The 22,705-nt window shown below is 42.4% G+C and overlaps 1 protein-coding gene across 1 annotated transcript in view; it reads right to left on the reverse strand.

Annotated features, from left to right (window-relative positions):
* LOC119436821 (neural proliferation differentiation and control protein 1) overlaps nt 1-21,851 on the reverse strand; it is a 62,274-nt gene extending 40,423 nt beyond the window's left edge. Inside the window, exons 1-4 of the mRNA XM_037703815.2 lie at nt 21,659-21,851; nt 8,100-8,369; nt 5,226-5,396; nt 3,505-3,571 (exon numbers count right to left, since the gene is read on the reverse strand). Of these exons, the coding sequence (XP_037559743.1) occupies nt 3,505-3,571; nt 5,226-5,396; nt 8,100-8,369; nt 21,659-21,734 (584 nt within the window). The 5' untranslated portion in view covers nt 21,735-21,851. The remainder of the gene's footprint in view (nt 1-3,504; nt 3,572-5,225; nt 5,397-8,099; nt 8,370-21,658) is intronic.
* Nucleotides 21,852-22,705: the final 854 nt, after the last annotated feature.

Here is a 22,705-nt window from a genome sequence, read left to right on the forward strand (position 1 = left end):
TCCTGCTTTGTTGAGCGCGTTTCCCGTTGTAAGAAAATTGCTCTAAAACCGTTACAGACATCACATTTACAAAATGTCTGATTGATTTTCTTCGCAAAAGGCTTCTGTGTCAGATGCATTGAAAAAAATGCGGACAAAAAAACATGCGAATGCGGGCAAAACGCCGCCGCCGTCGACACTGCGCCGGCGTTCTGCGGTTGCTGACGTGCGCAGTCAAAACGCTGGCGTGAGCAAGCGCGCCAGCAGCTGCGAGCGAAGGTTCATGCGGTCTATCGCTTGTGGGGATGCGCCACTCACGCGCGTCCCCTGATGTTGTTTTCTCCGCATAGCTCGCGTCTCCTGTAGTCCGGCTTCACCGCGTGGCTAAGTGCTGGCGGTGGTCGTAGCGGTTGCGGCGCGTTGCGAGAGATGGCGCGAGTGTCGCGATGCTAACGCCACCGAACGGCGGGGTGACTTGGGAGAAAAAGGTCGATGGCGCTCTCTCTTTGGATTGGGATCGGCGGCCAACACGCACGAACGCTTCGCGCGTGCGCCGGCCCGCTTCGCGCGACCGTCGCGCGAGGCTAAGAGCAGGACACCGGTATGGACGAACACGGATCGTTCGAACGCGCTACCGTTCGCGTGACCGTACACGTGAACGACTGGGCGATGGTGTCACAGCATGGGGCGAACATATTCGCTCGCTATCGGGTCGCGGTGAGTCGGACTTCCTTGATTTGTCGCGCGCCTGTGTGAATGTTCAATTGGTTGTAATTCGGCTAGTGTGCATTAGTGTATGAAAGGTGCAATAAATACCCTTTTGATTGTTTGCGCTACTGTGTTGTCGTTCCTTTGTCCCAAGAGCATGTGTGAGACCCCACACGCTTCTACGGAAACTGAGCGGCGAAAGCACAGCGGATAAAAGGTAGGAGCCGTCCTGCAGATTGCTTACAAGATACGGTGCGCGCAACCACCTGTCACCGCGCAAAGTACACGTACGCAGTTGATTGCTTGCAGAGCAAAAGCCGCACTACCTCCCTCCCGCGCTGCATCCCCGCTTTCCTCCTTTTGCATGGGTGATTGAGTCGCCAGTTCCCCTTGCGCCCAGTCACAAGATACGCATTTAGTGCCGCAGCTAAACATCGCCTCCCCTCCCGTGCCCCCACGGCCTTTTGCGCGACGGAAGAAGTCGCGTTTGCGCTCCGCCGTGCGTTCACTCTCCATGAAAGCGTGCGCTTTCACTCGCACATACAGCATACGGCCAATGAGAGTTAGCTATGCCAATTTTATCAATATGGGCCCAGATATTAAAAAAAATTGTTTTCAAGTGGAGTGTCCCCTAAGGCTTTTAGGGAAAATGAAACATGGGATGCCCATACATTTCACTGAAAGTTTGCTAACAAATACACCGAGCCTGGTGCTAATGTTTGGGATACCCATTAAAGTAGACATGCCTTAGGGACTGGCTTGAAATCCACAACTGCAACAATTAATTATTAATCCAAAATGTGCTGTATGTGCGAGTGAAAGCGCGCGTCCCTCGCGTGCTTTCACTTGCACATACAGCATACGGCCAATGAGAGTTTTTTAAATGCGAATGCATTTCTTAGTCGGGGCATTCAGGCATCTGTCGGTGTCCGCGCGCCGGCGGGTGTTATCTCTCCGCTCTCACTCCCTCTCCCATAGCAACAGCTGCGGGGGCGCGCGCTTATCCTCGCCCCTAGCAACCGGAGCACGTGGTGCGGGCGGAGTAGCGGAGAGGAGGAGCGCGCTCTGGCGTGTGAGGGCGCTCGCATCGCGGGAACTCGGCGGAGCTCCCGCGTGTGTGGAGAGAGTGTAGGAGAGGGTAGGTGCAGTGCTTCGCCGCTCCTTCTCTCGCCGTTTGCTCTCTCTCCACAGTGCAGCATTAAACGACGCCGTCAACGAGTACTACTTTGCTCGAAGTGGCAAGGACGGCGAATACTGCGGCGTTAATCTCGCTGCTAACGTGTATGGGAACCTCATATCGCATGCCGTTGCCACCTCGCCCGTTCGAGACACGTCTCCGTACAAAGACTTCTACACCCTTGCCTACACCGGAGACGGAGCCTTTGTGGTGACCGTGTACCTCGCGCCCAACCTCGCTCGTGACGCCGTTGCCGCGCAACTGGACGCGGCTATGGAAAGTGTGTGTGCGCGCTCCAAAGTATCTGACCCCGTCGTCTTGGTTGGTGACTTTAACGTGGACGTGAGAAATAAGAGCGGCAAATGGTTGGTGGAGTACATGCGGACAAAGTACTCTATGCAGTGTGCCTCCGCCGAGTCCGACAAGTGTCCGACTACCATTCACGGAAGTTGCATTGATCTCGCCTTTACCCGAAACTGTGACGTGCGCATGCTTCTTAAAGACCCTCTGACTGTACACTTTAGCGACCACAAGGCTGTGATTATGGCCATCAGATACAATGACAACACAAACAGGTGCTGATGAATGTGTAAATAAATGGTTACGGTACAAATCCTCGTCTCGTCATTAATTTACGCCATTAAAATTACTACGCCGTGTACTCTCGGCACAAGAAATGCATTCGCATTTCCTCACGATTCCCTTCGGGGATGGGGGCAATTTTTTCTACACACGGACAGGACCATTGGAGACTGAGCCCTTAACAGCATCGCTGTAAAAATGTTTAAAGCGTGCAGGAACGCGGAGTGCACTTTGGCACTTCTGCACTCGGAACACCTCTTGGACTTTTGAACTTAGCCCTCGAAAACTAAGCACAGCATTGAATGCTTCTGCTTCACAGCTTTCGGTGGCATGTGCTGAAAAAAATGAGTGCACTCCGAAGCCTGTACGCTCTTTATCGATTGAGCCTGGTGCTCTAGTTGCAACGGCTACAACAACGGAGTGGAGTCTGGCGAGCAGGAAGCTTTCCATTGTTTTACAAACAACTCCAGCTAAAAGTGTAGACAAATTTTTCCCTCTAGTGCGCGAAACCCAAAACTAGAAAACAGCCTATAATGGGCTGCCGTCTATGAAAAATAGCCAGAAACAGCACATCTTTGAGCGGCCGGCAAAGTGCCAGTAACTCCAACTTTGGCCTTGGCCGTCGGGGCCGGTAGATCGCTGGCTGTGGAAGCGAATCGGTTAATGCTGCTATCACATAGAAAAATTTATTTTCATTTGGATCAAATGAGATTCACATTTTATACCAGCTCATGTGGGAGTCCTCATGTACGCGGTAAATGTCACGTTAGGTGCAAGCGCCAGCACGTTTGTCGAGAGGGGTGATGCCTTCCTTTCGCAGTCACCGCAGGGGAATCACAAGCGCTATCGGTGCCATCGAGCGAGTCACGTGAGATCCCCCAAACATGGCCCAAGGCTTCTTGGGTCACTAGCAAGTGCCGTTGCACAATCACACATGACATCAAAATCCACCCTACTTTTGCCTTAACGTATTATTCTAATTTAAGAAACCAGAATTTGTGTGTCATGAAATGGCAACAACCTGCTCGAAGAGGTTAAACACTAAAAAAGACACTCACTTGTAGAAGCAGTAACCAGCCGCAACCACTCCAAATACAGCGACCGCGCTGCAACCTGCTACAAGCACTGAAATTCAGGGGAAGAAAAAATTCAGCATAAAGAACCACAGCTCATAAAATGAAATCACACATTTTTGAAAATTTTTATATAAAATGCCATGTCAGGGCAGCATACATCTGAACATATGGGTGAAGTATGGTGCCTGGCCCCAAAACACATAGTGCTGCAAAAGTCTGCCCAACCCTTTTGTTTAAATATAAATAAATTAGTATGGCCTCTCTAAATGTCTCTCTCTCTCTCTCTCTCTCTTTTTTTTACTGCTGAAGCTGGTCAGTGCTTAGGACAGTCCGCTAGTAGGCACAGTGAGGATTGTACTGTACCATTTTTTGAGGTATTCACATTTAAAATTGTGCAGAGGTTAATTCGGCTTGTCAAATGGCACCGAGAAACACGGCGACAGCACCAAGGTTCAGTAAGATAAGGGAAGTGGCACTGCGCCACATGTGACGAAGTGAAATACACTGAAGTTACTCACAGTTTTCTCTCGCAGTACTTAAAGGGAGGAAAACAAAAATTAAATAATATTATGGGGTTTTACGCGCCATAACCACAATCTGATTTTGAGGCACACCGTGATAGGCGTCTCCGGATGAATTTTGATTAAAGGGAGACACTGCTCTTTGGAGGTGAAAATTGGCCCAAATATAGTTTCACGTTTCTTAGCTCCAGGTTGGTGTAGAGCCTTTATTTTTGCTTGATTACCCCTGTATCATCCTCAATTGATATAGTCTTTGCCATAATCCCCATGAACACGTCGTGAAATGTTCCTTTTCTCAAAAAGCATTTCTGATGGTGTCACAGTTTTGGAGTGATGATATCTCTGGTTCTACCTAATCCTATCGCAGTAATTTTTTTTTTCTTTTATCAGATAGAGTGCAGTAGGCCTATAATATGAAGAAATATTATTCAGAAATTTTCAAAAAGTAATTTGGCCTGGTGTTACTAGGTGTTCTTACTATAAAAAGTTGGACATACTATATAAATTTGGCCTAAATAAGTCCACAGCATTCATTCTTATAGCACTGCAAACTCTTTTTCATTCAACATCATTTTGATATGCCAGTCTCGATAACCAGAATTTCAGAGAGAGCAAACCTCCCAACTAGTCCACACAAAAACAAATTTCTATTTAGAAACTACTTGTCACACAGAAAAATCATATTCGAAATAAGCATATCAAAATATAATAGCTATGCCAATTTTATCAATATGGGCCCAGATATTTTTTTTTAATTGTTTTCAAGTGGAGTGTCCCCTAAGGCTTTGAGGGAAAATGAAACATCGGATGCCCATACATTTCACTGAAAGTTTGCTAACAAATAGGCCAAGCCTGGTGCTAATGTTTGCGATACCCATTAAAGTAGACATGCCTTAGGAACTGGCTTGAAATCCACAACTGCAACAATTAATTATTCATCCAAAATGTCAGTAGTGAGATCCGGCTAGTTAGTAACTCATTTGGTAATTATCACCCAAATTTTAGCATCAACATTTTGTCTGTGATTCCGAATTTTTAACTGTTGGAGACAGCTGTTGCTGAAACAACTGGCATGCACACAGGCATCGCCACCAAAGGCGCCATTTTCTGCCATTTGCTGCATCCCCTTCCTTGCATACTGGTAAAGCATACTGGGGTGTCATCAAGCACCTGTACACTCACCTACAAAAGAAATATCGGAGATAACGGAGGCTGATTTCCTCACGACATAGTGCTGGCTATCATCAGGTCCTGCTCTCAATGCCTTCGCCTGCGGCGCTGCCAATTCTACACCTTCTTCTGATGAATTGGTCTGGGTGGCTTTATCAACTCTTCCATGGTCACTCGAGGTACCTACAGTGTTGAAATGCATGAGAACAAAATAAGAAACATCTTGCACATTTGGGAAGAACTGCAGCTGCTGCAAGCAGGAACACAGGCCTTCATTTACAAAAAATGCCGATAGTATTTGGGGGGGGGGACATAAAATACACGATAATTCATTTCTGAAAGCGAACAAGATAAATATAATGGTGACAGCCAAGGGGAAACCACACTTTCCCTGACAAACACATTTACGCAATCACTTCACAATTCACATTACAATATACATAATGTACAATGCGTTGATGCCTTATCCTGATAGGTGCATGCAGAGATCACCATCACTTTAGCCAAGTAAAAGCTTCACATTTAAGCTTGCATCATGGAGGGGGGTAAGCAGGCATAAAGGCAACAGAAAAGTGAAGCATGTATGAAATGTGTTGTAAAAATAACGACAAATCCTTTAAAAAAATACAGATTATGTTAAAGAAAACAGGAACTTTCAAGTGTTTCTGTCAGCAAGAATAACCATAACTTCAGTCTCTCAAGTAGTATGTATGTACGTGCATTTATATATATATATATATATATATATATATATATATATCAGCGAGAAGAAAGGAAACCGAGGGGCCCGATTTTTATTAGTCATATCATAAGAAGCCAACAATGACACCAAGGACAGCATAGGGGAAGTTATCTACAGTTCCTAATTGAATTAAAGAAATGATAAATACAGGGAAATGAAAGTGGATGAAAAAACAACTGGCCGCAGGTGGAATATGAACCGAGATCTTCACATTACACGTGTGATGCTCTTACCAATTGAGCTACCGCGGCACCGTTTTCCCATTCACTTTCTGGGGTATTTATGTTTCTGGAACCATGGAAGCGTTAGCCAGCGCCACCACTCACGGCTTGGTGGCATATATATATATATATATATATATATATATATATATATATTATTCCCACACACACGCACGAATCTGTCTGCTGCTTCTTGTGACTACCAAGAAAGGATTCAGCCAAAAGGACATTTTTTTTTTCTTTCAATACTTACTAAACAAAACAGAACCAGTGCACTTAACACAAAATACTGACGCATGTCCCACATTCTGTGAAGGCTTCAATCTTTTGAAGCGCACAAATTTTTGATCACTGAGGCATAATTTCTTCAAGACACTGAAGCAATATTAACACTAGTGCTTGGCTTTAGAAAATGTACACTGCCATTTATTAAACGAAATACCAGAAAAACACTTGCACATTTTATGCTGTAGCACGAAAAGACCCCCATGTTGCCCTCACAAAGTTTATTATGACAAAAAATGTAGCAACTACACAAAAAAAAACTAGCAGGGCAAAAAGGAAAAAAAAAAGTACCCAATAGCAGAAGCAAGCATAGGATACTACTTCTTTGCGTCATCGACAAGTGTACTTTATTTCCTGCTTCTGCGTCACATTTACTGTCGCACAGCAATATATCAGTGCACAAAATGGGTTTAGGAGAAATGGTCTATGGTATAGTTACATGCATTCTACAGGCACATTCTGAGAATGCATTCAAATATATTTTGTCTTTATGAAAAAAGCTGGCAGCAATACATGTCATTCCAGCCATATCCACAAGCTCCACATAACAAATCTATATTAAAAACTGGGTGAAGGGAGAGGTACTAGAGCATGCAGCGCAACGAGGTGGAAAGGAAAGCATGCAATGTCACTACCATGCGAGAAGAGGGCCACACCAGTTTCCTATTACAGTAGACTTCCGTTGAAAATTCAACTACGATTAATTTGATCCCGGTCAAAGTTCCCAGCCGGCGGCACCCATGCATTTCGGCAGCCCAAATTTTTGTTATTTCGAGCCTAAAGTTAGTCCATGCTCGGTAATTCAAACTTGACCAGTCAGCATGCACGCGCCTGACCGCTATGGTGACCCCAATAGTGAATCCTTTAGTGGCAGTGTCTGTCTCGGCGGAGCTCAGGGGACAGCGAAGGTGTTGAACACATCCTATCCCGTCTGATTAATGTCTATCCCGTCTGATGACAATGTCTGATTACGGTATTTACTTGATTCTAATATGCACTTTTCTTTTTTGTTTGTTTTTTCCGAAGAAAATTAGGCCAAATTTTGCCTGCATAGTCCAATCAGATAAGAAATCAAAACCACCTTCGCGGCGCTTGGATGCTTTACTGCATCACGAATGTACTGCGGCGAAGGTAACATTACAAAACGTGCGGCGAAGCTGAATTTAGGAAAATGGTCGCCATTGTGAAACACATATTAGACCCTTGCCCCTTTTTTCATGTTAAAGAAACAGGTGCGTGTAAGACTTTTACTTTGTTTCGAAGCTTTAATGTTTCCTACTTAGAACACATGGAAAGTGGGTGCTCTTTTGATTCGGCCGGGGACGTGTTAGACTCGGGCAAGTACTGCCAAATGTATAGGTGATGTGTTTTGGTGTTTTTCTACATTTTAATTTAATTTGACCTGCCAAATAATTTGATTAATTTTGTCGGTCCCGGCTGTAGCTGTACCATTTCCATGCGAGGCTAAATGGAAAGTGATTGTAGCTAATTTCCAGCTCTGTTTTGCAGTGGTTTCAGCTGCATTCTTAAAAGTTGCTGAAGCCTGTAAGAAAGCAAGCAAAAACATGAGAGCAATTGTTTGCTTTGCCAACCAACACGGGGAGCCAATTATATCAGGGAATACATAATACAGCTTACCCCCTACAATGGCAGACTCATCAACAAGGTTGTCTAATCCAGAGACATCACTCTCAGCAACATCTGCGCTGGATGGGCCACCAAGGCTACTGCGCTCCCCAAGTTCAGGTGCCTCCCGGTCACTCGAAAGACTAATTTCCCCATGCCTGAAATGGCGCTCTTCTGCCATTCGTTCTTCTGGATCGTTCCAGCCTCTCTCGGGAGTCCAGCTGGGCCGCAGACGCAAGCTCCGCTCCAGCAGCATACCATTTCGCAAACGCCATGATGGTCCTGAAGGAGATAGACCAAACTTATTGTTTATATGTGGGAAATGTCTTCCGAAAGCTACGCTGCCAAATTTTGCTTTTGTGTAAGCTCTTAATCCAGTATCAGATTTGTAGAGAAAAAAATTTGGATTCACCAAGCATCGATTAGAAAACCAAAAGAAATGAATTTTACTGGCCACCCATTTTACTGGCCACCCAAAAAATAAAAGGATGAAAAAAAAAAAAGAAAAATCTGGAACTGCCTCCTGCACAAGCCACATTTAAGGTAGTCCAACTGGCATTTGGCACAACTAATAGCACACAGTTTTGTCTAAGGTTCACAGTTTCTTAGCAACTTGCAATATTAACCTTTTTTTTGGAACTAATTTGTTGCAACAGACTTGTCATATAGGTGATCCCATTCAGTTTTCTGAGGAGCTTAGAAAGAACTATCGTCAAGATTATCAACTCTAATTTGTGCACTGCTACTCTACAAATTTACACAATATAGATGAAGCATAGAAAAAAATGAAGGACAGATAAGTAGATCTGGCATTTCTTTCATGTCTACACTTTTTCCGTGCCTCATCTTCACCAAGAATATTCACCAACTGGCTCTGCAGTCAATGGTTCTAAATATCACACAGATTTCACAGCACATATCACAATGATGTGGGGCTTCCACACTATGGCAAGACACACGCAAAGGTCAGCGCCATGAAAGAAGATGATGTGCGCAAGCTGCACGCTCTTCTTTTGATCCGCCATTAAAGAGACAGCGCCTTTTTTGCCAGCCTCCGTCTTTAACCTATGTTACAATATATTAAACCGTCTGCTCCCATTGCCCTGGTGCATCACACATGGTGGCACTATGAACAGTGCCATGGCGACAAAAGCAGGGGACTCGCATTTCCCATCTGCTATGCTCAGAGTTGAAATGTTTTTATATTTGTTTACTGCTCCTGCTCACAATGAGCATATATATTACATGCATGCAATTAGCATCTATGCACATGCATTGTGAATGAATATTCAAAAAAAAAAATTTTATACTTTTACAAATGTGAGCCATTCGGCGCAAACAAATGTTATATTTTTTATCTGGCTTTTATAAAACAACAGCTATGGTGATCAAAGAACTTAATCATGATCTCATGAATTAGTTGCACTAGAGTCTACGGAGCTTTCGAACAAAGCATGACGTTCTGTCTCCATCACAAAATGGCGTGTCAAATAAACCGTGTAGTTAACCACATTATCAGTCCTGCCAACCTCAAAATATGAATACTATTGTTGAAGCCAAAAAATTACATAAAGTTAGGTGAAAACCATTAAAAGCTGTTTTCTTACTCAGTATGTTAATTGTTTCTAAAACAGAAAATAGCAAATCAAACGCAGATGTTGGAACTGATATGATGCAAAGCTTAGTAAAGCAGTAAATAACATACAACTAAATGCAAAGTATACAATTGTGTTCATTTTCATCCTATGCAACATGTAACCTAATGCAATGTTTATGTGTATGCACTGCACAACTTTAATGTCATGCAATGTTTATGCTTATGCACTACACCATTCACAAACTGTGGCGAAATGCGAACACCAAATCAGGTGGACGCACAATAGACACGCATGCAATTACATTTAAAGGGACCCTGAAACAATTTTGTACAAATGTACTGAGTCGTTACAGTAGGTCCTTCTGATCACTAATTGACGCATATCTAAGTACTCCGCATGAAGTGTGTAATTTATTACAAGGTTTTAAAAAGGCACATCACTACCGATCACAGCACGCCACTCTGCTGAGTTTTCAGCCGCCCCTGACCAGGTGACGCGATTTGACCATATGACGTCAATAGGGCGAGCTATCCGATTGGCTGCCCAGGGCGCGTCATCGATAATTTTTCCAACTTTATGGTGAACAAATGTTGTTCATAATAGTTTAAATGTTAGTAAATTTGTTTCTATAAAAAGAAAGCAACAGAAAGAGAATGCACAAGGACAATGTATCACTAAACTCAAGCACTTCTGGTAATCAGCAAGTGTCGTCTGCTTGTGTTACAACGTGCTCTTCTGTTGAGGCGAGCTGCGCCAGTCTGTGTTGGTCTCAATCACTCTTCACAAGCACCATGGTACGCCCTTGCATTGTGGGCTGCAGATGTAGCGATCGGCAACATGTCAAGCTGCGACATCGTGTCCCTCTGCAAGGCAAACATGTATGCAAAGAGGCTGCAGTGCTGGTTGTCGGTATCCTATCGGCACCAGCATCTATGCGTTTGCGGTCGTCACTTCACCCCGAAGGATTACTATATACCACAATAGTGTTTCGAGTGTCCAGTATTCGGGTAAACGCGCTTGCATTTACCCGAATACTGGTCACTCGAAACACTATTGTGGTATACAGGATGAGTGGAGGCACAAACGTGAAGGGCCTGGACGGTGCAGCCCACCTGGTGGCACAGAGCTCAACCAAACACAGAACTAATATAGCAGTAATCAAGTGTAGTCCACTTTGCTGCTGTTGTAACTTTTTGGCAGGAGCATAATCGTGAACACATTGTTTTTCTAGATGTTTAAAATGTTTTACATTTGGTTACAGCAATATTAGCTATTTGTTTGGCTGGTTAAGCTCTGCGCCACCAGCTGGCTGGACCATGCAGACCGATCAGGCCGCTCACGTACGTCTGTGCTACAGCTCCTTACTCACAGCAATAGTAGTATGGAGGGGCTTTAGTTCATGCCTCACCCCATCCGTCAAAACGCCCAGCTCCGCCTGTGGTTACCGGAATACCAGAAATGCTCGAAGCTGCCACAGAATGCTCGCAACGCACGCTGCTTGGATAGCTCTCACTTGGGATCGACTGCCAGGCGGCTGGCAGAGGTTGGAGAAGCCTCACGCGCTGGCTCCAAGACAACCGAAAGTAGACGACACGACGTCCCATCATGAAGCAGAGCCAGTGAAGGCGGAGCTTAGCCCCGATCACTCGGCAAACGAGTTGAGGAGAAAAAGCATCGCTAAGAAGGAGGGTAACTTGTAATGATGCGTAGTTTTCTTAATGTGAGATGCTTCACACAAATTGTGGTGCGAATGTTTTACTGTAGCTGTACCCTATGCGTCTACAAAATTTGTCCAAACCGTTTCAGGGACCCTTTAACTCCTTGTCTCACACAAGCACATACCCCTTCTGCAGGATTGGCCAAGAATGGGCTCATATCCAGAGGCACACACCCAAGGCACAAGAATGAAAAAGATGCCATCGAATACATGTGATATTCCATTAAATGGTGTGTGTGCTTTAGAAATACCTGTGAACCAATATATGTACGTTTTATTTGCGATTCATTGTTTTATTATGCAAAACAAAGGTGCTCTCACCGGCACTACTTCTTCGGTTAAAATTCCATGCTATTAAGCAGGAGCATCTGATGGCATATACCCAGCTGCCCAAGAATGCGATAGGCCTCTCTGGTATTTGGACTTGGGCTCTCTGGGATTAAGAGATCTGTGCGCTTTAGAAATTATCATGAGCGGACATTATACGTACAAGTTTCTTGTGACTGAATGTACTACTACGCCAAAGCAGGTGGGCTCACGGAACTATTTTGTTGGTCAATCCAGTGCTATATAACCCAGTGTGCCGTGTCCTATCATGAAAAATACCGACCAACAGATTGACATACGCAACACCATGGTGGACCAGGCAAAACCTTGAAAATAAACTTGCACACTTTTTCTGGAGGGATGCTGTGAACTAGCCCTCACGAAAATATTCATGATTATTCCATGAAAATTCATGTAATGACAGAAATTTCAGTTGCCATTATATATATTGGTTTTATGAAAGGGTGACACTGCTGCATGTACTCGTACATGGGTCCAAATAATTTAGCAGGTTCGAAAAATCAGCTGCTGAAAAATCGGTCGACAACTGTATTTGTTTTTGAAATCAGTTTTGCCCTAAACTCAATAAATATAGTCAATAGTAAACAAGCTCTAAACAACTGGCATTTTATGATAAAATATGTAAGGTTGCCAGCTACAACATGCAATATATACAATTCGCCTTGTAACTCCACTCATTTGGTGATACACAATTAAAGAGTGTTCCAAAAAACAACTATTTAGCAGTTTTTTATTTGTTACGTATCATTTTTTTCTGCATCCCAAAAGAAAGCGTGCAAAATATGTAAAAAGCACGTGACATAATCACTTGCGCACAGCGAGTGCAGTGCTCATAAAGGTGCCAATTGCGCTGTTCACATCTACACTACTTCCAAGACAAAATCAGAAATGCGTTGTTCCCACTTGCTCACTTTGTTATTTTAAGTCCACCCAGTCCACCTTTTACGTATATGCATCACACATTTGGTGCCCAATATTTCCGACCTCTCAGTTCACTTCAAAACTCACCTCCATACAACACACACTCCTACTTGCCATCACAGGTGCACAACTTATGCGAAAAGCAACTAGTTTAAAAAAAAAAATTATGAGGTTTTACGTGCCAAAACCATGATCTGATTATGAGGCACGCCGTAGAGGGGGACACCGGAAATTTGGACCGCCTGGGGTTCTTTAACATGCACCTAAATCAAAGTACACGGGTGTTTTCGCATTTCGCCCCCATCGAAATGCGGCCGCCGTGGCCGGGGTTCGATCCTGCGACCTCGTGCTCAGCAGCAGCACCTAGTTGTGAGCCGAGTTCAGTAGCCTCAATCACTCCGTCTTGTTTTTGTGGTCGATTCTTAGTTATCAACATGTACTAGCTATTCCAGCAGCCCGTTTTATGTATGTAGCAGCCCGATATTACATGTTCTCTTAGAACTAGGTGCCTTCTTTCATTAAAATAAAATGAACATGTAATATATGGGTAGTTAATTGATTAGGTAGTAATTTTGCACAGTAAAGGCAACAAGCGCAGGCAACTTTAGGAATTCAACGAAGGAGAAAATTTAGGGGAGGGGCGTTGCGGTAAAACACAGCCTAGGCAGCACAGGGTGCCCCCCCCCTACCAAGCTCACTGAATGTACAAATTTCAACCCCTAGGTGAATCATTTTTGTGGCATCTTTTTCAAGTTAATGCCTGTGCAAAAGAAAACTCTTACACAGCTAGTAACAAAGGGAACTGTTTCACCAAAAGCACCGCATATTTCTGATCTCCAGGCACATGAATGTTCTTTTCCTTTGAACCTGTTTGAACCCGAATGGACCATTGCAAGATGCTCCAAACAGGTTCAAACTGTTATTTTCGCTCCAGAGATGAACCAGAACAGAACTAAAACGTGTGAACTCAAACACGAACCCAAAGAGATTTCAGTTTGAAACTCTGAATTTGTTTCTTTTCAGTGCAGCGCCAGACTACAGAATACTACAGTCATACTACTCCCTATTAATCACCAAGTTTCAATGCACCCCTGTCACCAGATCGGTCCCACACTGTGGCCCTTTCGTGCATTGATTCCTGGCAAATTTCCGTTCCCCTTGCGTTTGCACTCTGAACGTCATACTCCAGCTACTAGAATAAATGTGAAAACTACAGCATTTAAATGCAACGAAGAAAGGAAATCCGCGGTTCCTTCAAGATGTAAAAAGCCGGCACAGTGTAAACAACATGTTTTAAGCGTAATGCATTCCACATGTGACAGATTATAGTTATCACAGATGGAAATATGCTGGAAATGCTTTAAGCCCTTAGTACTTCTTTAAACTTAGTGTGACTGTCAAAAAAAAATACTAATAATTCAGGCATTTTTATGTTCCACATGAAGCTGGTACCTTCTGTTTCTTAAAGTTTCTTAAAAATTTGAAGACATTTGACTAATCAATATCTTCAATATCTAGTCTGGATCATTTGTAGAAATTGGCTTTACGTAAATTTTTGCTTTGTGTAGCCTTTAGGAGCTTGACAAAAGCTAAAAATAAAAACTTCACCTTCCTCCAAAAGTTATTTATTGCTGCTGTCATTAGCTCTTGGAAAATGGCAGGCCCCATGCTACCTTCATTGAAAACACTGCTGGCATTTTCCTTTTCTGACCTATTCATCATCAATAACGACACTTAGAAAGGGCATAGCAGATACAAACATTATATTTTGCCACCAAATTGGTTCTTTCACAAGGAAACAAATCTGTGCTCTACTCCACAAAACAGCACACAACTGCATGCTGTATCATATATGATACAGTAAATAATCCTTGCTTCACAGAACCACCTGAATATCTTTCTCAATCAAAACATCACACTAGTCCTAAGGAACAAAAAAAAAAAAAGACTTGGAATTTTAGTGCTCAGATTTCAAGTGTATAAATAGTGAAAATAACTTGTTTACTTACAAATTTGGTGTGTGTTGTGCAACAAGCTACTGCCATGCATTATTTTAAGGAAAAAACTGAAAAATTATTTCCTATGCTACATTCACTACGTATTTTATTGGTAGAGAGGACATAGATTCAATGTGACTATGTAGGAGTTTCTTTTCGTTTCTATTATGCTACAAAAAGTTATAAATATATAACATGATACACTACGCGTAAGGAGTAAATATGTTTTGCAATTGTCTCGCAAAAGAAAGGCGTAACCACCTTCCAGTGGTGAAATTAATGTTACTTTGAGTTAGGATGATTGTAACAATTTCTTATTAAAATACTTCAGACCAGCTGTGAAACACATTGTCAGTAGAAGAATAAAATTATTATATTCGTTGAAAAAAATGTACAAACGTCTGTTTTTAAGGTGGCTTTGAAATTCATAATACTAGTTTTTAAGTTCATATGACAAGCTTACAGAAAAATTTATTTACAGCCAGGTACGGTGAGTGAAGGGAACTTTCAACAAAAAGTATCTTTAGGTCACACAGAAAAAGATAAAAAGAAGAGAGTACAAACACCTTAATAACTACAAAGTAATCCTTTTTAATAGAAAGCAGAGTGCAGCTGGCAAGAACAACAACAAAAAAGGAGTAATGAGTCTACTTCACATCTCAAGACACATTAACATATTTCATTATAGTGTTTCATTTTAAAGTGTTGCCTCACGTCATTTTGCACTGCATTCAATGCCAATTTAAAGAAAACTCTGTTTTAGCAATATAATCATTTTTATTTTCATCATTTTTGAGATATGATCTTTCCATTAGCACCATAATTTAGGGACCTGTTTCAGGTAGTTATTGGCACCCTAAGAAAAAACATGTAAAAAGCTATCGGTAAGTGTACAGCCACGGCAAACCATTTCTAATTAAAATATTACAATGTATAAAGTCACAGCTTAAAACTGAACCTTAAACCACTTAATCAGACTTTTCTAAACAAAACTCTCTTCGGTCTGGGGCTTTACGTGCCAAAACCAGTTCTGATTATCAGGCACGACGTAGTGGAGGGCTCCGGAATAATTTTGACCCCCTGGGGTTCTTCAACATGCACTACAACGCAAGTACACAGGCGTTTTTGCATTCTGCCTCCATCGAAATATGGCCGCCGCGTTTCTAAACTAGTTTTCTTTTCTAAACAAAACATGCTTTTACAATTTTACATAGAAAATTACAATGAATTTAAATATAGCATCACCAGGAATACGTAATCAACAATTCCAAGCACTAAACCAGGTTTTATGACCAAGATTATGCACACACACACACACGTGCACATATACAGTAGGTGTTACGAGTGTGCACAGTATATTCTTTTGTCATGTTTAGCTTTGCCACATTCAAAGCAAAATTTATGGTTTGAAGGAGTGTGATTCAAATAAATTCCCACAATCTTTTTCCTTGAGCATGGAATGGAACATAACTAATGAAAACTAATGCAGCAAAGCAACACGAGAGACAGGATGAAATACTAAAAGAAGCTACTCATGCACTGCTTTTGCACACTTTTTTTCTCTTCATTCTCTTTTGTCATTTTACTGCCTTAACATAAACTTGCCCAACTTCCAAATTCTAACGAGAACAAGCTTTGCCTGCCTAGCCTCCCAATAGGAACTAGCATTTACGTGTGGTTACAATGCCATTTGTTTTTCCGAGAACTTGTAACAAAATCACATTCCAAGGATAGAATGAAAAAATTGACATTCCTTAAAACTATGCGAAATTTCCTGCCTTCTTTTTACCTTCAGCCAAGATAAACTGTAGATGCATAGCTCTGCAGGCATTTATGCTACCCTAAGAAAATAGCAATGGACAATGAAAAAAAGAAAATGGAATCTTGCTTATCACTATTTTACTGATATATGTTTAATTACAACTGACCCTACTAATGCAATTGATAAAACAATGGCGTTCACTCCATTGAGAAATTATATACAGAAGGCAAAATCCGTGATCAAAACCAGAGAAACATTTATGGTAAGGATTCCTATATAAGTGATTTTGTGGCCTTGATTTGACACCAATCTTACCGAAAAAGCAGGCAGTGTACACGAACACTACGATTAGTTATGTGGGGGTGCCAGATGATTTAACAAAAGTATGTTTTAGAGTGCAGCCATCAGGAAAGAGTAGCTCACAGCCCAATTTGCACCTGTGTGGCACAAACCTTGTACAGGAGTGGCCCACTGGCCCTGGTTCTCGCAAATGACTGTCACTGATAGACAATTAACAAACACAGTGTAAGCTGCCATGCAAACTAACAGAAATTCTTGGTGTACTTTATTTGACAGGATGTTATATCAAAGCACTTAGAATCCTACATATCAAGGAATTTTTTTTAAACTTCAGATACTGCACATTTATGAAGCACAATGAATTCATTTTGTGAACCTACATATCATTTGAATTCATTCGTCCTTGTGTCATGTATGCTGCAGGTAGTCAAGCTAACCAATGTGACAAAAGTATCACACAATTCAGCACTATAACAGTTTTTTCACCAGCTATCATTCGTTATAGTTTTTATAATGCAGAACCCATATTTAAACACAAAAGAACTAAAAGGTACCCTGCTAAATGAAGCCCTGCAATATAAGTCCCTGTGCATGAGAATGTATTTTGCATTGAACCTTACGTTCAACCTTTATGTATGGCGAATACCCAGGGAAGGTATCAAAGAGAAATGTACGAACCAAAAAAGAAATGATCTCAGAACTGCAAGTGATCAGTCACACTAGCACATTACATTAGCCAACTACAGCCTGTTACACATAATCTGTAAATTACAACATGATATGCTAGTATAATGTCATTTTTGACCTACTATAAATATGCAAGCTACGTAGTAAACCTTGGAGTCATGATGCACTGAGAATGGAAGAGTCTAGCAGAAAAAAGTGCCACGATTGTTTTCACGATATTCTTGAAGGCACTAATATATATATATATATATATATATATATATATGCAGGTTGCCAAGATTCGTTTCACACTATTCTTTAAAGCACTACTTATACATATAAACCAGATATTTCACGTGTGTCCTTTTCTTCACTTGCGTATTACAAAAGACCCATTGACCTTGAAACTCGAATATATATGCTATATATATGTATGAGTAAGTCCGCATTGAAAATAACATATTTCGACGTTTCGGCCAGGGACTAGCCTTTATCCAGAGATGCATGACAGCTCTTTTATACCCTTTGGGTAGAGCAATGCTGCAACATTTCACAACTAGTTGCAAAGGAGAAGTTGCAAATAGAATTAACGAAGAGTTACCTGGATACAGTTTAGGAATCGTGTTATTGCTCTTTATAAAAATGCATATCCTTTCAAAAATGTCTTTAGCACTCATTTGCAGATGGTGTTTGTGACTACAAGTTGGCAAATACTTTTTTCTTTTTTTTTTGCAATTTGCACAATGTTGCAGCAATGTTCTGCTGCCTTTAATGGGTACGTTCATGGCTCATTATGGCTTTGAAAAAATGTCCTTTTTCAAAATCTGTTATATGATTATGTAATTACACTTCTCCATGTCTCCTGTGTGTATGTTGTTGCACTTCTTGGAAAAGCATTTTCAATCGGTCTGTTAGAAATCGACTGACTGCACATCACTCATTCAGAAATTATGTAAGACCTTTTTGTACTGTGTCAGCATCCTTTTTTGGGATGGAACTTTAAAGAGCACATGCCTTAGAATAGTGCCCCTACTATGGTGTAATTTCTTTATTTTACCTTTTTTCTGAAGGTGTGCAATGTAAGTTACATTCTAAATTACACATAAATCGTAGAATATATAATATATATATATATATATATATATATATATATATATATATATACACACACACACACACACAAACTGGGTGCTTTTTTTTTTAACAACATAATTTTAAAAAACATGGCTGTGGCATATAGGACAAATGTAGTCATCGAGCAGCCATCGAGAATGGGTAGTTAACATCCCCTAAATAAGTTCCAGTCATTCGATACGAATTATTCAGTTCAGGTGACCTATATATGAACTCGTTGCCTCAGTTAAGGCAAAGCAACTTATTTTTCTAGTATCCCCATGATTGCATCATTTGAAAATAAAGTGCAGTGCCCGTGTAGCAACACCTCTCTCTCTCCAACAAAGGAAGAACTATGTACTATCGCGATGAAAAGAAACGCGAACAGTGGAGCGTGTGGCCGAAGCATAACTGAAGGTATAGTGTGCGCCGTCCTGTCATCCCCATTGACAGTCGGGCACATCCGGTTTGATCGGGCTGTGTGATGGTGTGCCCTCTATCCTGCAAAATTTTCGTTTCTGCTCTGCTTCTATTTTATTTGAAAACGAGTAAAGGTGATGGCACCGTAATGATGACAGCGCAAACTGTACTATCACAATGAAAAGAAACAGCGAACCACGGAAAGCGTGGCTTTTGGCACATTCAGCGCTAGTGTGAGGACATGGGTCCACCTCCCATATGCTTTGGCTGTCGCTGCTTTCAGTCGGCGCCACCGTAGCGCTACAATCTTGTTCCGGCTGGTGCTATCGCACCGCGTGTGCGTTCTGAGTGTCAGATATGACTGGCAAATGATATGAGTTCCTTGCCAATATTCCGTGCCAAAAGCCACGCTTTGCACGGTTCGCGTTTCTTTACATCGCGATAGTACAGTTTGCGCTGTCATCATTACTGTGCCGTCTCCTTTCCTCGTTTTCAAATAAAAGAGAAGCAGAACAGAGACGAAAATATTGCAGGATAGGGGGCGCACCATCGCACAGTGCGATCAAAGCGGATGTGCCCGCCTGTCAATGGTGATGACAAGGCGGCACGCTCTATACCTTCAGTTATGCTTCGGCCACGCGCTCCGCTGTTCGTGATTCTTTCCATCGCGATAGTACATATGGTAACATCCAGTTCATTTGTTTCATTACCGTCTTTGTCCTGGTGCACCAGATAACTGAAAGCAGTCGTTCCTCATTTGCTAACTGGATGTCCAGTAGCGAATAATGTTACATGCTTGTACCGAATAATGTAAATAATCTTTTTTTTTTAGCAAATGAATACCCTAGTTTACAACCTACTTTCTTTATATAATCGATTAAATCACGTTTTGAGTCTAAGCAGCACAAAATATTAAACACACATCATGTGCTTGTTGCCACTCTTTGTTACACAACAATGTTAACATTAAAGGGGTCCTGAAACACTTTTCTAACTTATCATAGAATGGCCTCACTATTAAAGGACATCCCTTTATGAATTTCATGCTGCAAACATTTTTCGAATCCATAAACTAGAAGAGTTATCACACTAGTACCCAGCTTTCTCTCCCTTCTCGTCTCCACTCGCACCAATGAGAAATATAACACTGGTGTTGCATTATCCTCATAATCTTGTATAATTCCATACGAAGTACTAAATATAACAATGAAGTGAAAAAAAATGAAAAAAAAAAACATTTTGCAGCCTCTGTGCATCAAAAATAAAACACTTAAACACTGATGCAGTTGTCATGATGTTCGGCACCCTTCAAGTGTGTCTAAAAGCGCAGTTCGTAGATAACACGATAGTTTATGCCTGTACAAATACAGCATTTTCCAGTAGCTCACAGCGAGACTGCATTGCAGTTTTGATGCTCACATCTGCGGGCACATTTGTTTGCATGGGCCTCACATTTCCACAGGACCTGCACACCTTAAATTTACCTTATTTCAAGTGCAAATAAAGTATCAATATCAGTGGCTACGAGGTACAACAGACTACTACACAAATAATGCTACAAATTAATCGCCAGAGCCAAGCATATGGTAAATAAAACAATGAGTCATGACAATGATAATCTATTAGTGCACAAATAGTTGGTTTTACTTCAGAACAGGTTCGAGAAATACATGATATGCCACATGGTATGATATGCCTGTTACATTTAAACTCTTCGATTATGTGAGCAATGTGCAAAACTCAGGGCCGATCAGGTAGCCGCTGACATTATGCACAACACAAATCACATCCAGTGTGCGATATCTGCGGTGAATGTGCTTTGTGCGTTCTCAGAATGCCTGTAACAAAGTCTGCATGTTCTTGACCGGACAAGTGCATTGCGAGAGTTCACAACTGACCGCGTCTTTTCTCATAGCGTACTCAAGTTATCGTTTTTCTTGCAGTTTACACTCAAGTCGGAATTCACGCCGCCATAGTACAGTGGTTAGAAATAGTCAACACAGCGGTGGTAAACAATTAAAACTGTTCACACACGCAGGAACCACACGACAATACTGTAACCAGACAGTGGACAGAGAGTCTTCGAAGTGGCACGCTGTTAAAAAAAAAAAAAAAAAAAAAAAAAAAGAAAACAGAGTAACTGCATATTGGTCTCATCGCCAGCGAAATCCGGTGTCAGTGAACTTACAGTGCATGAAAATGCGCCTAAGTGATTTGGACTCAGCCATATTACAGTTGAACGGTAGAAAATCCAACAAATAAGACAAACGGAGTAAACACGGAGGGGGGCATGTACGTAAGTTACCATGCTTCTATGAGAACTACAACACCTGTCTGCGGGTAACGCACCTACTGATACACAGGTCAAACGGCGTGGTGTACCTGTATCTTGCTACCTAACTAAACTACCGTATCTTACCAGGAATAATGCACCGGGACTTCGATATTCACTGTCATATAATAATACCAGTCAAATTCAAAAGGCTCGCAAGTGACGGCTGTAGCTTCTCATGGAATGATGACAAATGCAAGCATGCCATGCTCAACACTCCAATCTGACAAGAAACCAGCGCAAGGAACACCGCTCTGAATCAGCATGTCAACAAAACGCGGCGATTCGCACGCGCTGTCTTGCCCCAACAACGCGACATCTGTTCTAAACTAAGCGCAAAATGGCGTGAGTCCGAGCCGCGTTCGCGAGAACAGAAGCGCGAACCTTCAGCACTTACCCCGATAGTTTCTGGAGCGAACTTCGGCAGTTACACAGAGTAGAAGGACTGCGATCCAAGGTGTGTGCCTTTTCATATCCGGCAACGTTTAGATGTTAAGCGGGATGGCATAGAAACGTCTAAGCTAACGTCTCATACATATCCGCCACCTAAAACCGCACGTCCGCCATCTTGGATAAGCCTCTCACAGTCGGCGACACCAGCGCCGCTGGCGCCGCACAAAGAACATCAAAGAAGCTATTTTTAGCTGCCAGTAGCTTGGAAGGCTCGAGGGGCTCGAGTCGGAGTGCAAGCCGTGCTAGGACTCGGAGCATCGGGCAGGCAAGAACGCACTACTGTGTTTACGAATGCCGCGTGAGATTCAATAGAGCACAGCCAAAGTACGCCCTTTATCGCAAAGTTGCGACTCTGCAAAAACGCTTTGCAGCGCACAAGCGATATCCGTTTCCCCTGGAAAAACAAAAATTGCTTTGTAGAATACCGTGGCGTCATGACCAGCCCAATTGATTACAACGGTCTTTTCCAGACGCAGTGCGTTTCTTTGCTGAATACTTACTTATACAGACGGACGGCAGCAGCGAGAGAGACGGCAGCAGCGAGAGAATTGACATTCGTGCTGCCTCTCGCTTCAACGCGAACTAAGCGGCGAGAACACAGCGCCCACGAAGCTATCAGCACTCGGCGCACCCTGTCCGCATCGCAGATCGCTTTCAAGATGGGCCCGGGCGGCCCCGCCATACGAGCCGCCGCCAGCCCTCAAACTTGTGTAAAACGCACTCCCCTCCCTCCAGCGCCTTGCGCGCTTCCTCCTCTAATTTCGTGGACAACTGTAGGAAGTAATAATAGTAGTTTTATCGGCCGTATTAACTTGTAAACATAGGCACATGAACTAAATTAACAAGCATGGTGTCATGCACGCACAATTAAGGAAACATGAACGCATCTCACTCGATGACCGCGGAAACTCGCTGTCAAAACGCTGGCCGCTTCGTGCCGGCGCTCGCATCAACGCGATCTTAGCCGCGAAAACACAGGGAGGGCGGACTC

Source organism: Dermacentor silvarum, chromosome 1 (genome assembly GCF_013339745.2).
Source record: "Dermacentor silvarum isolate Dsil-2018 chromosome 1, BIME_Dsil_1.4, whole genome shotgun sequence".
Lineage (NCBI taxonomy): Eukaryota > Metazoa > Arthropoda > Arachnida > Ixodida > Ixodidae > Dermacentor > Dermacentor silvarum.